Here is an 18292-nt window from a genome sequence, read left to right as displayed (position 1 = left end):
AGACTGCATAACAAATAAAAGACTTTATAAAATGAAAATTAATGCTATAGATCAAAATTAAGGAGATTTTGCTGCAATGCGATTTTCAAGTGAAAGTAAATCTATAAAGCTTGATATATGTTTTAACATTACATAATTTGAAGTTTACATAAGTTAAATATTTGCTTACACTTTTATTCACATTTTCTTATTAAAAAGTCCTGCCACTCTTCTCACCACTACCTCAGTTACAATAGCTGCCAAGGGTTCTGAGTCATATATGGGGCACTACTACTACTACTACTACTACTACTACTACTACTACTACTACTACTACTACTACTACTACTACTACTACTACTACTACTACTACTACTACTACTACTACTACTACTACTACTACTATTACTACTACTGCTACTACTATAAAGTACAGTTATACAGCTATAAAGTACAGTTAGTTACAGTTACTAAAAGAAATTATTATACAAAAATCATTAGTTTAATGTAGAGATAGACATCTTTTCTATCTGGTTTTTTGGATGTTACAAGAAGACTTAAAAATTATTATCAACAGATTATTATGACTAAAGCAGACATCGAACTTTAGACCTCTCGATTCTAAAGCTCAGACCTCTTGATTCTTAAGCTTAGATCTTTCAATTCTAAATCTCAGAGTTCTCAATTCTAAACCTCAGACTACTCGATTCTAAAGTTCACACCCTTACCACTGCACCAAATACAAGAATAAAAAAGGTTAACTGTTTGATATTAAATAAAAAAGATTTTTTTTAAGCCTAATGATGCCTAATAGTAAATATTTTAATAAAAATTTTAATTTTATTAAAATATAAATATAAAGTAAGTTTATGTTATATCATAAGTACTGTAGCTTTATTTCATTTGATTAGTAAAGAAAGTTGAAAATTTTCAAGATCAATACTTTTTTTCTCCAATATTTTAAATTCTTCATTTAAAAAGCACAAAAGATTTATTGCTAGAAAAACTTAGGTTATGCTGAGTTATCAACTCAGCATAACATATTTAGTAATATATATGTTATGGTATATAACAGAAATATATATAAAATAGGAAAATTTATAATATTTGAGTATAATTTTTTTTATAAATAAAAATAAGGCTATAAACATATTATGTAAGTTTTGCTATCCTGTTAATTCATTAGTTTCTTCAAAAAGATACATTGTGAAAATCTTAATTCAAGTTATCACCTTTAAATGTTAAAATAAGGAATTTTTCGTATAAGCAAAAATTGCAAATTTTTGACGAAGTGTTATAAGGATTGCAACATTTTACAATTTTCCACTTAATTAACATTTATAAACATTTTGTCTTTTATGTCCCAAATTTTTTTTGAAAACTTAGTATCATTTTTATATTTATTAATGTTAAAAGATTTTAGATGGTATATGATTTTAGATGGATATGATTTTAGACAGCATACTGAAGTTTAAATGGAGTTTCACATAAGCCAAAATATACTTTTTCTTTGTAGTCAGGTTTATTTGACAACACGGTGGCTTGATAAACGATGTTCTTCAACAAGCACTGATTATTTATGGGACAGATGGATTTGTTGACACGGTTGCATGTTTTTCCCTCATCTTTACCTCGGCTATATAATATCCTGTGATTGAGTGAATTAATGATGGACTTGATGTTTGGCATACATGAGTAGCTTATTTTAATGGTATTTCGATTAAATATCTTACAAAGTTTGTGACCAACTGGAAAGTGCAGGTCTACCATATTCAAAAAACGACTGCCTATTTTTGTTGCAACTTTGGTACTGAAAGGTGGGTTGTACCAGATTATGTTTTGCTTGTGATTTTTGAATGGGATCTGTTTTTTATTTGAATGGTAGGCGAATTTGCAGATAAAACCTGATTTAAATAATGCAACTACTAATTTTTCTCTCAATGTGCTCCTAAAAATGGTGTACGCTTTGGATTGTATTGGAACACATAACACAAACACACATGGATGCTTTAGTTTATTGACGTATTGGAACATTGTGTTCTTGATTATTACTTTACGCATGTTTTTAATCATAATGCTTTGAAATTAGACCTACTCCATCACAGGTAAAACATGACCAAACAATTACTGAACCACAATTATGTTTTACTGTGGGAACTTGGTACTTAACATTATTTTAGCAATCTAAATGAATGTCAAACATAACACTTAAATGTTCTCTAGTAAATTTAAGTAATATTCTTTGATTTTTATTAAAACAAAAGGTTTTTTTTGATGATAGCCAAAAATGTTGGTCTTCAGGGATGCTTCACTGTTGCATAAAAAATTTGATGGGACTGTGTAAATTCATGCAAAACTCTTTTGCGGATGATCTCACTACGAGATTATACTGACGAGAAGTTTTTGATTTTGGCCAGCAATACTTGAAAACAACTCTGTTGTTGAAAAAAAATTTAATATATAACTAACTGTTGATTGTAGAATGTTCATTTCCATTGAAATTTAATGCACAATTATACTGCTATTAGCTATTTGCACAATTAACTTTTTAACACCAATGCTTAAATATTTACTATGTCCCATTTTTTATACAGATGTGAGTTCAAAAAAATAAGTTCAGGAAGAAAAAACAAAAAAATTAAATTAAGTTGTTGGAATTATGAAATTCTTGCTCCATTACCAGTGAAAATATGTTAAAATACCTTTTCAAACCAACTCATGCAGTGATTCAAAACTTCATGAAAAATGAGGTCAGCAATAATTTGCCGATCTCAATCTTTTAGAGGTCGGCATCAGGTCGACAAAAATTATTTGATACAAAGGTCTTACCATAAACATAGAAACTAGGTTGGCAATTTTTTGCCAACTTCAAGCACTTTCAGGTCATCAGTTAGGTCGGCATTGCTGAATGCCGACCCTAATTCTGAAGGTTAATGATGTCAGTCTTTTAAAGACTTCTATATATAAAAAATACCTAGACCCCATGCAGCTGATGCAGCAGTTCTTGCCATTTTATGCCTGATGTTGTCTTCTACACTTTGCCACTTTTCAGTGGCAAGTTTGTTTAACTCTCTCCTAAAATTAACAAAAAGATTTTGTAAGCAAAATACAAAAAAAACTAAGAAAAAAACTCTGTAATAAAAATTTAAATCTATAAAGAAAATAATAAAACTTTACCATTTGCCAAGGGCTTCTAAGCACCTCATTCTACCAAGAAGCAGGTCATCATCGTTAGGATTTTGCTCATTTTTAATTTCATACGCCTCTAATGCATGCTCCCAATCATGCAATTTCTCAAACCACCTCTGCTGCACTTTCTAATATTTAAAAAACAACAAATAAAGAAAAAATAAGCTAAACAAAATATGAAACTATTTTCAAAAATAAATCTTAAAACTTTATATATAAATTTCGATTATTTTTGAATACAGTGAAAATTTAAAAAGCTTACATAATCAACTTTAGAATTGCGCATTGCATAAAGCAGTACTCCATTAGCAGCTTCAGGATTTTGTAACTTATTGTTGATGCTAAACAAAGAAAATCGATAAGCATTAAAACAGCAACTACTTTTTAACAAAACTTAGTTTATGTCTTTAATATAAACTAAGGTTTATATTTTTAATATAAACTAAGGTTTATATTTTTAATATAAACTAATGTTTATACTTTTAATATAAACTAAGGTTTATATTTTTAATATAAACTAAGGGGTATACTTTTAATACAAACTAAGGTTTGTATTGAAAAATAAACCTTAGTTTATATTTTTAATATAACCTAAGGTGTGTATTTTTAATATAAACTTAGTTTGTATTAAAAATATATATTAAAGTTTATATTAAAAATAAAAAATAAAATTAAAAGGTTTATACTTTTGGCTGATTATGTAAAGATAAATGTTTTTAAAATTTGTATTTTCTTATTTCTTATAAAAATAAAATGTACTAGAATATCATTAATTTTTACATAAAAATGTACATTTTATCAAAGCTCTAATAAATATCAACAGGGATACAGTAAACCAGTGAGTATTTTTTCAAGTAAGCAGTATGTTTTGGTTGACCAAAACAACTTGTTTTTTAAATTTAAAAAAAAAAAAAAATCAAATTCAGCAAATTTGTTATTCTAACAATAAAAAATTAATCTGGAAGATTATTCTTTTGAACAACAAAGCAATTATCAAAATACTATTCAAAAATCTCTAGTAAATTGTATTCAAAATTCAATTCGTATTTTGAAAACCCAACTACCTTCCTTACAAAAACCTTCATCAAAATAAAATGTTTTATCTACAAAATAGTTTTGCATTAAAAAATGTAAACTTTTTGGTTGCTTTAGTAAAATTAAAAAAGATGTAATAAGGAATAAGTTAAAAAAATGCTTTAGTATAAATTTAATTTATACAATGGTTGGAATAACATCTCTTTCTGAACCATGTTACTAGTCTCTCAAAGTAGCCCAGTGCCAGTTGACTGCAAAGTGTACCCAGTGCTGGTTGACCGCTAACCTTACAATAAACTACTTTGTCATACTACAAACTGTCTATGCATAACACCTAATTGAGTTTACATCTTACTTAAGATTCTAAACACTAGAACACCTTAATGACAATGATCGTTTTATATTACAATTTTTGTTATGACAACACAAAAGTTGTACATTAAAATCTTTTTTAACTTTTATCAAAATTACTTTTTTAAGTATTACTACATTACTATTTTAGCACTTAAGCTATGTACTAGAACTCCAGACCACACTTCAGGATAACTTACACACAAAGCAAACAAGTATGAAAATTTCAAAATGAAATTGCATCATTCTAAAATAATTTAGTTGTAAATGAAACTCAATTACAACAACTTTATTAATCAAAATTGCTGTCTATTTAATTCATGATAATTTATGAAACTGAAATATTTAAGTATTTAAATAACAACATCATGCCATTATTAATATATTTTCTTTCAAAATAGTTTTTAAAAACGTAAAAAAAATTAAAATTAAATTGTAAATTTAAAAAAAAAAAGATAAATTAAAAAAAACTTGACAGGCCAAAAAAAAAAAAAAAAAAAAAAAGATTTACATTTCTCAGCATACTTAATTGCTTATAATTAATACTTCATTTAACACTGCTGCTGTTACTTATTTGTGCGCCTTGACACAAAGTTTTTATCATACTTGGCCTTTTAATATTTCTCTTTACATTTTTAACTACGCGATAATGTATTCTTAAATCTTTATAATCTGTTAATATCTGCTTAAACAGAAATAAGATCGAAACTTTGCTTCATCAGCTTAATTAGTAATAAGATCGAAAACTATTTAATTTGATGTCTTCTATAGTAAAGGATAAACCTTATGTTATCTTTAAATGAGCATAGTAACTTTTAAAGTCAGGTAATTTATTTCATTCATGCATTTTAGTAATAAAACAATTAAAGTCCTTTGTCAATTGTATTTAAAGTATATTATTCTGTAATTTTTATTTTTAAGAATTAAAAGACAATGATGATTCTAGAAGACGATGCTCTTTCAAAGGTCAAATGGTCAAATTCTTAAAGTTAGTATTTATCTCCAAAACCCTTGCATCTCACACGGTCAACTCTATGTTGCACGTTAAAGAACAAGATTGTTTAATACCTTATTTTATAAAGAAATTAAAGAAAACTTGTTTGCTTTTATAATATAAAAAAAACCAGGTCGCTTGATCTTTTTTTTTTAAAGTTGTTAAACATTTTATACGAGGTATGTCATTAAATATATAAGGTTGTATTTTATAAATGTTTCTAATTTATATATTTTTCCTAATTTATATATTTAGTTATATTTATGTGTTATTTAAAATATGTTTATATGTGTTACAGTTATATGGGTTTATATTTTGTAAGTGTTTAAATATCTTTTATATATGAAGTGTTTATTTGTGATGTGTTATAATGTTATGTGTATATAGTTTGTAAGTGGTTCTTATGTAGTATGCATGGTTTCAAATTGTTGTGACTTGAAACCATCTAGTTTATAGCAAGATTGTTGACCTTGCTAGAAAAGTGGTGTACTTTGCTATAATGTGACTTGGCTTTGTTAAGAGCAATAACGTTGTCCATGACAGTAAAGTGGTGTACTGTCATGATGAAACACATAAATTAAATCTGTTTTTAGTTAGTTTAATCATAAAATGTATTGAAAGAATAAGTGTTAAAAGAAATGTTGAAAAGATATATAGTTTTTTAATATCTATAATTTTTTTAATATTTACAATTTTAAATAAATTTTATTGAAAAGATGTATACTTCATTAAATATTTATATACTGCTGCTTTTTAAATAAATTTTGTTGAAAATATATATACTCTGTTCCTTTTTTGTTAACAATTTGCATTTTGTTAACTTAAAAAAAAATTTGCTTAAAAGATATATACTTTGTTCTTTTTTATTAACAATTTATACTTTTGATGATAAATAATTTTTTTTATTAACAATTTATACTTTTGATGATAAATAAATTTTTTTATTAACAATTTATACTTTTGATGATAAATAAATTTTTTTTAAACTTCCTTTTTACTAATAGCTCCTGCCCATTTAAACATTTAAGAGTTTCTATTTCCTTTATTAAATATTTTTAACTTAAATTTATTGTTTTTTTTTTAAATAAAGGTAAGTATACAAAGTGTTAAAACATAAGTTTTAGAAACTTTCATTAAATTTTTAGGATTTTTTTATAGACTGTTTTCTCCATAATAATATTTTAATGTTTTATATATATATATATATATATATATATATATATATAGTTCTATAGATTGTTGCATTTGGGAAGTACGGAAGGAAAAAAATGATTCTTACGCCAACACATACGTCGCTTTCAATTAATTTTGACTTTCGTTTAACATTTGCGTGTTGTCAGAAAGTTAAAACCATTAATTTAATTATAAATTAATTGTTTTTTAAAAAAACCGCAAAAACGCAAATTTAATTGACCAGAATGTTTTTAAAAACATTCTGAATGTTTTTAACAATATAAACAATGTTTTTATTTTTATTTTTTTTATTAAAATTTTTTTTTTTTTTTTACTGTAAATCATGCGCGGAATGTTGCTACATCGATTATCTTATAGCCTGACTCGCAGCAAAGTACTGCTACATCGACTGACAAATAGCCTGACTCGCAACAAAGTGCTGCTATATCAACTGACAAATAGCCTGACTCGCAACAAAGTGCTGCTACATCTACTACCTTTTAGCCTGACTCGCAATGGAATGCTGCTACATCGACTGAGGGTTTGGTTGGGGCAGGCAGTCTATCAATTAATAAAAAAAAAACTTCCGGTCTTGCATTTTAATTTTTTCATTTTTGTCAACAAAATACAGAAAAAACTTTCTGACAACATATAAGAGTTACTTAATCACTACACAAATTATGTTTACACATTAGCATTAATGTTTTTTTTTTCATTCTAAGACCTTTCATTGTTGCATGCATACTTTTTATTTTTGTAATCTATTTTTTGTTTTATTTATTTTTTGCTTGGTGACATATTTTTTGTATATCTTCATTCATATAAGTATTTATATTACAATTTATTTTTTATTATTATTGTTAGTACTGTTTAGGTGCATTGTCTGTCTTATTTATATTTTAAATATTCCTCTATTAATCTTTATTTTTGTCTTGACAACTGTCAAAACATGCTTTGTTTGAAAAATAATTCTCCTTTATTCTAATGTACTTCATTTCTTCCCTCAGGCATTCACTGCTCGTGTGTGACCATTCGGCGAATTTTATATATTTCAGAACTATGTATATGCCAAAGTTTTAAAATAATATTGGGCTTAGGCTGTTAGGGTTAGTGTTACGGTAATTGAGCACGACTATTTTCCATATCACAATTACTGTCACTGCGAAAAAATTTGTTTGTCTCTAGAAGACACATGGGCTAGTTTTTTAGTCATAAGTTAGTTATAAATCCATGCATAGGTTATTAATCCGTCATGGTTTTCTGGAGTATGACTGGATTGGCTTGGTATAGTTAAGTGATAAATCTTTTACGCTGGTTACTAACAACACAAGAATCTACTGAACGACATAAACAGCACGGACTTACACATTACACCTATACACCCTTATGCACATACAGCCTGTTTACATCGTTAACATGCTTTTTGTTCTTTTATAAGATAAACTCTTTGTTTGAACTCATTCGTATTTAGGTAATATTTTCTTTCATTATATAGTATGTGGTTGGAATGTAGATATAGATTTGTATGTTATGTACATGTGGTTATCATGTGTGATTGAGTTTTGATTTTAGGATTCATGTATATATAGCTTTGTATTGTAGTTTATATATATATATATATATATATATATATATATATATATATATATATATATATATATATATATATATATATATATGTATATGTGTGTGTATATATATATGTGTATATGTATTTATGTATATACGTATGTGTGTATGTGTGTTAATGTGTGTGTATATATATATATATATATATATATATATATATATATATATATATATATATATATATATATATATATATATATATATATATATATATATATATATATATATATATATATATATATATATGTATATGTGTGTGTATATATATATGTGTATATGTATTTATGTATATACGTATGTGTGTATATGTGTTAATGTACATATATATATATATATATATATATATGTGTGTGTGTGAAGGTGTGTATATATATATATATATATATATATATATATATATATATATATATATATATATATATATATATATATATATATATATATATATATATATTAGGGCTGTTCATGTGAACACAGGAAAAAAAAATTTTTCTCGGATTTGAATGCATAGTTGTTTATTTTGTGCCATTTGACATAGTAATTGACTGTGGAAAAAATCTTTCCAATCAGATAATGTTTAGGGGGTGCTCAATGACCATAAAGTTTTACGAAAAACGTCAAAAACGTGTAAAAAGTTCCAAAGTTCCAAAAATTTCTAGAACCTGGTTAGTTAGATTTTTTCCACTGAAATATTGTCTGATTGCGTGCTATATAGATTAATTAAAGTGCAGCAGATTAACTGTCATCAGGGCACCAGACTAAAAAATGTCTGCTAGTGTTTAAAACAACTGTGTTTATATCATTTTGTTAAAATTTGTATTCATAATTTTAATACTATTATTTAACTCAATTTAGAATTTGTTCAAACAGAATAAAAAGGTTTACAAGTATAAATATTATTTTTATTTGGAATTTCAGTTTGACAACAAATGTATTAATATTTTGATAGTACCTAACCTTAGTAACCTATTACAGAAAACTAGCATGGTAGTCTGGTAGTGTATTGTTTGTTATTAAGTGCAGATAATAATAATTTCTAATTTGAAAATATTTATTTAATTTCTTTAGTAATAATTATTATAATATATTGCTGCAGCTGCATAAACCAACAACTGAATGATAAGTTTGTATAATATGGTATTGAGTTTTGATTTTCTCATAATATTTCAGTTATCATTGAAATGGCAGCATCATCTCGTGTTGCTATCTCTACACAACTTCAAACCAAAATCTTTTTAATTGGACAACCAGAGCCAAATCTTCCAGATAAAGTTCTTCCCTTAACATCTGATGTTTTAAAAACATTTTTTTATCATCTTAATTCAACCAAAAAGTCAGTGCCTGAAAGTCTTAAAACAACTGTTGATGAACTGATTATTATTTGGAATAAAGCCCGTATTCCGACAGCATTTCATTTGAATGTAGTCTTAAAGTTGAAAACTTTAGTCCAGGAATTTAAATTAATAAAAAAAAAAAAATCCAGATTGTCAGATTCTCAGAAATCGAGAGAGAAATCATTTACAGACACCATTGGCCTACTTTTTGACATTGCCCACAAGGATGCTGAAACCATGATCAGAATTGAAGAAGATAAAGAATTTTTATTGGATCAGAGATGTCAGAGAAAAATGGTGATGTTTGGAGAGGACAAAGAACTTTCAAAATTAGAAGAAAGAAATGAAGCAAGGAAACAAGCAGAGAGAGAACGAAAGCTAAAAGAAGAGCAAAGACAATCTGGTGCGAGTGAAATAGTTCCTGTTATTGAACCTTTACATGACGAAAGTTATAGTGATGACAACGATAACGATGCTGTTGATAATGACAAAATGGTTGATAGAGATTTTGAGATAGAAATCCCTGTTTATTACAGACAACAAGTCAGTAAAGCAAGTTCTTCAGGGTCAGCTGAATCAAGTTTAGCAATTACTCCAAAACGACAATGTATCTTAGATACAATTCTTGACTCGCCTGATGTTTCATCAACATTAGACAGAATTAATCTATCTGACACAAAATTTACTATACTAGCAGCAGCAATTGCAAGGGCTGGTGGACAGAACCTCGATGATGGATCATTGTCACGTTCTACAGTCCGTAGAAAACGAACCTATCATCGATCAAATATTGAAGCCACTGTTCGAACTGAATTCTGCGATTTGGACAAACCACCATTAATCGTCCACTGGGATGGCAAACTGATGATAGATCGTACAAATTCTGCAGCCCCTAAAGCAAATGTTGACCGGCTATCTGAAGGTGTGACAGGTCACAATGTTGACAAAATACTTGGAATAGCAAAACTATCAGCTGGAACTGGAGAAGCCCAAGCAAAAGCAGTTATTCATCTGCTTAATTTCTGGGACATAATTGGTGATGTTATTGGAATGAGTTTTGATACTACAGCCTCTAACACTGGCTCCAAAAATGGTGCATGTGTCGTTCTAGAGAAACATATAGGTAGAAATTTGTTATATTTCGCTTGCAGACACCATGTTCATGAGATCATAGTAGCAGGAGTGTTTGGATCACTATTTGGACCATCATCTGGTCCCAACATACCTCTTTTCCAGAGATTTCAGCAATATTGGCCCAAAGTTAATCAAGGAAATTTTAAACCTCTGGATGACATTCGAATGAAAATACCCCTGGTGCAAGAACTACAAAATGAAGTGATTGCATTCCTCAAAGAAAACCTGCATGTTAAAATGCCAAGGGATGACTACAAAGAAATCATGGATCTCTGTCTGTTAATACTTGGAAAACTGCCTGATCAAGAAGAGAAAAATTATCATTTCAAGATCCCTGGTGCTTATCACATGGCTCGCTGGATGGCCAAGGTTATTTATTGTTTTAAGATTTATTTATTTCGTGAAGAGTTCAAGTTGACCACAAAAGAGGAAAAAAATCTCTGTGAATTTTGCTTATTTGCTGTCTGGTTTATGTAAAATCTTGGATATCATGCACAAATGCCAGCGATGCTCCAGTTAATGACTTGTTTCTGTTTCAGCAACTTAAGCAGTTTGTAGTTGTGAATAAAACGATTTCCGAAGCAGCAGTCAAGAACTTTCAAAACCATTTGTGGTACCTTTCACCAGAATTGGTCCCACTAGCTTTGTTTTCAAACAAACTTCAAACGGAAGAGAAGCGAAAAATGATTTCCAACATGAAATTTCACGGTGAGAACTGGTCTGAAAGGTTGATCAAATTAAAGAACATTGAAAGTCTAGAGAAGAAATCTCTGGACATGCTGGTGACATCAGTTTCAGCAAGTGCGTTGCGGTCAATGAAGGTTGATATTGATTTTCTGTTCAACAACGATCCAGCTACCTGGAATGATTCCCCAGAATACCAAGAAGGAAAAAATTTAGTATATTCATTGAAAGTAGTAAATGATGCTGCCGAACGATCTGTGGCTTTAATGTCGATGTTTAATGAATCGATTACAAGGAATGAATCTGAAATGCAGAGGTTAATTCAGGTGGTTGAGGATCACAGAAAGCGAGTGCCAGATGCCAGAAAGTGTACTCTGAAGAGTTATAGTCTTCGCTAGCATTAACATTGCACAAACTATAACATTACGATAATTAAATGTTAATTGGTCATATGTTTTTTTGTTTATAATTCGTATTTTAATCAATGACAAAGAGTCAAAAATCCTAGTGTTTTATTTTGGAAAAATTCTGATATAACAAAAACCGCAGAACTTTAGTCGTATTGCAGTATTTTATTTTATTAATTTCTCTGCTAATAAACCAGTCTAAAGTGGATGTGGATTGTAATTTGTATTCAGAATTTAATATTTAGAGATAATTAAAACTGATCAAATCTGAAAAATCTAATTAACCGGGTTTTAGAAATTTGTGGAACTTTGTTACTTTTTCCATGTTTTTCACATTTTTCGTAAAACTTTATGGTCATTGAGCACCCCCTAAACATTATCTGATTGGAAAGATTTTTTGCACAGTTAATTACTATGTCAAATGGCACAAAATAAACAACTATGCAATCAAATCTGAAAAAAAAAATTTTTTTGGACAGCCCTAATATATATATATATATATATATATACATATATATATATATATATATATATATATATATATATATATATATATATATATATATATATATATATGTATATATATATGTGTGTATATAAGAGCAATTCTTTTTGACTAGCGGCTTTCGACATATTTTGTTGATCAACGTCTTTTCGTTGTTGTTTTGATATGGTCTCAAAATTACGTTTAATTCGGACTGTAGAGAAAACTTTACTTTTTCGGAAATTTCAATTTAGATATGGTCTCAAAGTTACCTTTAATTCGGACCGTAGAGAAGACTTCACTTCTAAACAATATTTTTCCCCGCATCGTACATCATTTTTATATCACAACTTATATTACTGTTATAACACCCAAAATAATTTTTTAACCACTCATTTGACTTAAATTTATCTGGTCTTATTTTAGTATTTAGTTAATCATATTGCAATATTTATTAATATATGATTTATCCGCTGATTTTCATATTATTACTATTATCAAGGAACTTTTATGCTATATTATCTTACATTCATTACTTAGCTTTGTTTTAATTTTCACATGCACAATTTTCGTCTTTTATTATTATTATCTTTAAACATATCTTTACACATTGCTCAATTATCTTAAAACATCTAATTTAAATATGACTAATAGTAGAGTAGAATATAATTAGAGTAGAATAAAATTAGATTATTATTATATAATTAGATTATTATATTATGCTCTGTTTTATTTGCTTACACTGTATTTTAGTTTAAGAAAACTCAAAGTTTAATCTAAAAATTAATGTTAAAATTTTATTATTTTAAGCATTTTTACCTTTGATTTCTGATTATGTCTGATAATTTAAGAAGTGAAATTATTAGACTTCCTTAAAATGAAAGAAACCTGGTTAGGCAAGTTGAGATAATTTGTTTTCAAAATGAAAGAGATGAGCCTAGGCGAGCTGAGATATATTGTAATCAATGTCAATTGTTTACTTTGTCTACTGTTAAAATATGGTTTTAACTTAGCAATCTTTAATTATTTAAAATTTGTTGATTAGCTAATAGTTTAAATATAAATTAGTTGTTGCAATTAAGGTAAGAATAATTTTATTTTCTGACTACAAAATTTGTTTGTACCAATAGCTATGTTTTTGTTATTTTGTGTAATAACTAACTGTCTTCACAATGTCTTTGCTTACAGATTTTGACTATTTATGACAATGCTCTAGAAAAAGCATCAGCAACAGGTAAATTGGTTTATAGTGTTAATCTTTAATGTTTTGACTTTATTTATCATGTCTTAATTTATCTTTAATGTTTTGACTTCTTTTATCGTGTCTTGGTTTATCATTGTTCAAGACATATCTTACAATGCTCACAACTTCCTTTTGGAAACCTATATTTTAGTATTTAAATGAAAAGAAACTATTGTATTGATTTGATTTGTTTTTAACAGTTTTTTATATATATACTTAGAGGGTATCTATACTCCCTTGAGATATTGTATGAAAATTAATTTCAAATAAATAGTTACATCCATAATAGAAGTTTTAATTTAATAATATAAATAAACCTATTCTGCTTAAATAAAATAGAAATAAACCCATTCCATAAATTAAATAAAAAAATAAAAACTTAAAAAAAAAAAAGCTAAAACATTTTTTTTAAAGCTCAAACAAATTTTTTTCAAGACTTTTAATTACTGCATTAAAAAGTTTGCTATAAAAAAAGTAAATAAGAATAATACAACAACACTAATAAAAATTTATTCCCAATTTAAAAGAAATAGAATAAAACTGCTTCTTTTTATTTAAACTGCTAATTTGGAGTAAAAATTTTTAACCTGATTAGGGACTCAAGAACTTCTGTTGTTACTGCTTTCTGAAATTCTTCTTCTTTATAATGAAGAGCCTTAGCATAGGCTCTACAATTAGTTGCACATTCGCCAAGTAGCTCGATATTTAAAGAAAACGTCCCCTAAATATAAAATATGTTACATTTTTAACAAAAGTAGTAATTATCTTCTGCAGTAATTACAATATTACATTCACAAAACAAAAAAATGTTTCCAAAATTACTTTTGACAAAATATTTTTGGTAAGATAAGTTTAAATTTCAATTGAACAAAATGATAATTATTTATAAGTATATTATTTTAAATTAAGTTTTAATGAAAGTTAAAAAAAAAAACTATAGTTAAATAAAAAAAAAGTTAACCAACAAAGTAATTAAAGTAAAAAACACCAAAAAATATTTGAACAAGATCAACATATATATTTGCAAACAATGGTAACAAGCACCTTAAAAATAATATAACTGCGACATTGAATGCAAGTTTTCTGCAACAAATAACGTTTATTTGTAAAAAATACTAATCAAAAACAGGCAATTTCTTCATTTATGTTTGCAGGATTAAAAAATTTAAATCACTTCACAAAGTAAATTAAAATTAGATATAGTAAAAAACTTTACTTTATCTCATTTTATAACTTTTTATTAAAAATTTAGTGTAAAATGAAAAAAACTTACTTTTATTTCACAATGTTCCATAAACTCTGATAAGTTCAAAAGGGTTTGCGTTATCTGTTGAATGTTTTGAGACTTTAATGCTTGTTCTAAACTTACAACAAGTTCATCTTGCTGTTCTTCTGAGAGTTCAGACCAGCATGACACAAATGCAGCATTGAAAAGGTCCCTTCAATAATAGAAAATTGCTTAAAATATTTGATTTAATTGTACCTCGTTTTTTCAAAAACAATGTACAATTTAATTGCAAACTGCAAAACAAAAATGCAAAGTAAAAGACTATAACGTTTTTAAAGACATTCTGAATGTTTTTATTTTTTACTGGAGAACATATGAGGAGTATTGCTACATTGACTATCTTATAGTCTGCTGCTACAAGGGAGTAAAATATAAAATATTAAAAAAAAATAAAGGGAGAATATCAAATACTAAAAATTCAAAGATGATAACTATATTTTATAAAAATAAATATGTTAGATTTAACAGCATAAAAAATGAAGTTTATTAACTAAAAAAAAAAAAAATGCTTTTTTACCAACTATTTTGAGAATTTTTTTTTTCAATACATTTTTTGTAATATAACTATTATTTTTTAACTTTTCATGATTTAATACCCAACATGAGAGACCCCTAAAAATAATTTTTATTCCAAGATTTTCTAAAACCAGGTTTTTTTTATTATATAGAACACATTAATGGGGTGGCAGCAGATATTTTTAAAAAATTCTGTTTTTTGGGACACCCTAATATATATATATATATATATATATATATATATATATATATATATATATATATATATATATATATATATATATATATATATATATATATATATATGAAGTGGTTAAACAATGGAAAGCAAACTCGGATTTTTCATCTCCAGTAATTTTTACAGATAAGTCCATAGACAGAAAGATCCAAAAAGTTTATAATGATGTTCAGGATATTTGCAGAAGAAGATTAACCAAAAAAGTAAAAATTGATAAAATAAGAAAGTCACGACTGTTTGATATAACTAACTGCAAATGTGCAACTTTATTCTGTAATGAATAAAATTGCAAATCAGGTTGTCTGTGATTTGAAAAAAAAGTTCATATTGGCTGTAAATGTGAAAAGTCAGTGAGGATTCCTATAAAAGAATTAGAATTTATTTGCAGGGAAAAAAAGAGGGAGAGCAGTCTCAAATATGATAATCGAGCGATGTAGTAAGAAGGAGCAGAACTTGAAAAAGTTTAAGGAAAATGAGATAATAAACAGTAGCCATTTGAAAAGAATCTATGCTGAGGTTTCGAAAAAAAGTAATGATGAAGATGAGTACTCTAAAAGTGAGTAGAATGGACTAGCTGCACTGAAAATAATTACTAAACATAAGTAATGATTTCAAAGTAAAATGAAATTATATGAAGGTTCAAAGTACTGCTATTGCTGCAATAACATATGAAGTTTCAAACAATGCTGCAGCTATTGAAACATTGTTCAGAATTTTTAAAAGCTACTCAAACATTGCTTCAGAATTTTTAAAAGATTTGGTGGAAGCTAAAGTTGTTCCAGAATCCGCTCTTTTTTTATTACTGGACAAAAACAAAGTGCATAGAGCCAAAGATAAAGTTATGTCAGAGTATCAGGTTTTTACAGAGAATAGATTAGAGTCTGAAGATGTTTCATGTATTTTCTTTGATGGAAGAAGTGACTTTTTATCATTTTTTAACTTTTAAATTATTCTATAAGCGGTAAGATAACAGAAGTAGTTAATTTTAAGTCACAGTAACTTTTGAATGATGTTTAAGTAAAAATGTTTGTTACAAAAGTTTGAATGACAATTATGTTTGATATAAGCGCTATTTACTAATGAAAAAAACTCAAAATTAAAAGTTTATTTTTATTTTGTTTTTATTTTATTGTAATAATTGATTTTTTAAGCTTGAAGCAAAGATCATAAGAATGTAACTTAATTCTGATGAAATATATGATTTTATTTAAAACTAGTTTAATAAAAATATATAATTATATTCTGATAAAAAAATATATAATTGAATTTTGATTTAAAAAATATATTTAAGCACATGCACGAACATGTCTAGGCATAGATTCAACTAGTTGGATGCATAATTCTCTTGGAAATTCTTTCCAAAGCTTTTTTAATGCCTGCTGTAATTGCACAACACTGGCTATGCTCTCTTTGACCAATCTCTAGTCTATCCAAGCCCAAATGTTCTCGATGGGATTGAGATCTGGAGAATGAGCTGGCCAAGGTGTGACTGTAATTTTTTTCCAATCAAGACATTCTTTAACCAAGATTGCAGTGTGAGTCGTAGCTTGATCATGCTGAAAAATCTATTGTTGTCATCTTCTGTAAAAAGCTCCGGCTGTTGGCAAAAGTTAACTTTCTGGGGTCTCTTTGTAGTTGTACTGGTTAATTCTGCCATTATAAATGTTGTATGACCTTGTTCCTTTATGAGAAAAGCATCCCCATATTCTAACTGATCCTCTTCCGCTTTGTATCCTTGGTACACAAAAATGCTCTTTGAACTTTTCACCAGCCAGCCTCTTGATGATCAATCTTGACTTGTGATTTATCACTTCAAAATTGGATTTGTTGCTGAAAATGATTTTGGCCCAGTCTTTCTCTACACCACTTTAATCTTTTTAAGCGATCTGAGACACGGAAAAGTGGTTTTCGAGCAGCTACATAGCAATCTAAGCCTTCGTACAGTCCATCTACTAACACTAACATTACCAGGCGTATTTGTGAACCCTTCAGCAAGTTTGCGGTAAGAAATTTTAGGGTCTTGTCTAACCTTTCGATAGAGATAACTTTGGTCTCTTGAAGTTAGCTTTAAAGGTCTACCAAGCTTTGTTAAATATTTGACATCATTATGTAGCTTGTGGTTTTTCAATGTTGTTTGTACACATTTAAGCGAAACATTGCACATTCGAGCTATTTCTCGTTGGCTTTCTGTTTTACCTTTTAGCAGACCTACAATTTGCCATCATACCTTGTTTTGATACAGATTTTCTGCCCATTTTTGTCTTTTTACTTTACCTAATAATTACCAACGCAAATAACTCAAGATATAAAAATGATCATTTTATATTATTTTTGCAAGAACGTTTATATAGTTCAAAAGAAATCAACCACCAAATTTTAGATTGCTCGGATAATGATTTTTTTGACAACAAATATGTCACTTTGAATTTCTTTTAACTTTCCTCCAACATTTCCATGTTGTCATAAAGTTAAAACCATTAATTTAATTACAAATTAATCGTTCTTTAAAAAAACAGCAAAAACACTATTTTAATTGACCATAATGTTTTTAAAAACATTCTGAATGTTTTTAATAATATAAACATTGTTTTTATTTTTATTTTTTTAATAAAAT

The 18292-nt window shown here is 27.3% G+C and overlaps 1 protein-coding gene across 1 annotated transcript in view; it reads right to left on the bottom strand.

The window, feature by feature from the left end:
* The window catches only part of LOC100197178 (serine/threonine-protein kinase mTOR), a 141759-nt gene that overhangs the window by 31475 nt on the left and 91992 nt on the right, over positions 1 to 18292 (bottom strand). The window contains exons 31-35 of the mRNA XM_065813156.1: positions 14910 to 15075; positions 14224 to 14357; positions 3431 to 3509; positions 3157 to 3296; positions 2954 to 3054 (exon numbers count right to left, since the gene is read on the bottom strand). Of these exons, the coding sequence (XP_065669228.1) occupies positions 2954 to 3054; positions 3157 to 3296; positions 3431 to 3509; positions 14224 to 14357; positions 14910 to 15075 (620 nt within the window). The remainder of the gene's footprint in view (positions 1 to 2953; positions 3055 to 3156; positions 3297 to 3430; positions 3510 to 14223; positions 14358 to 14909; positions 15076 to 18292) is intronic.

The sequence above is a fragment of the Hydra vulgaris genome, chromosome 12 (genome assembly GCF_038396675.1).
Source record: "Hydra vulgaris chromosome 12, alternate assembly HydraT2T_AEP".
NCBI lineage: Eukaryota > Metazoa > Cnidaria > Hydrozoa > Anthoathecata > Hydridae > Hydra > Hydra vulgaris.
This window is presented reverse-complemented; position numbering and strand designations above follow the sequence as displayed.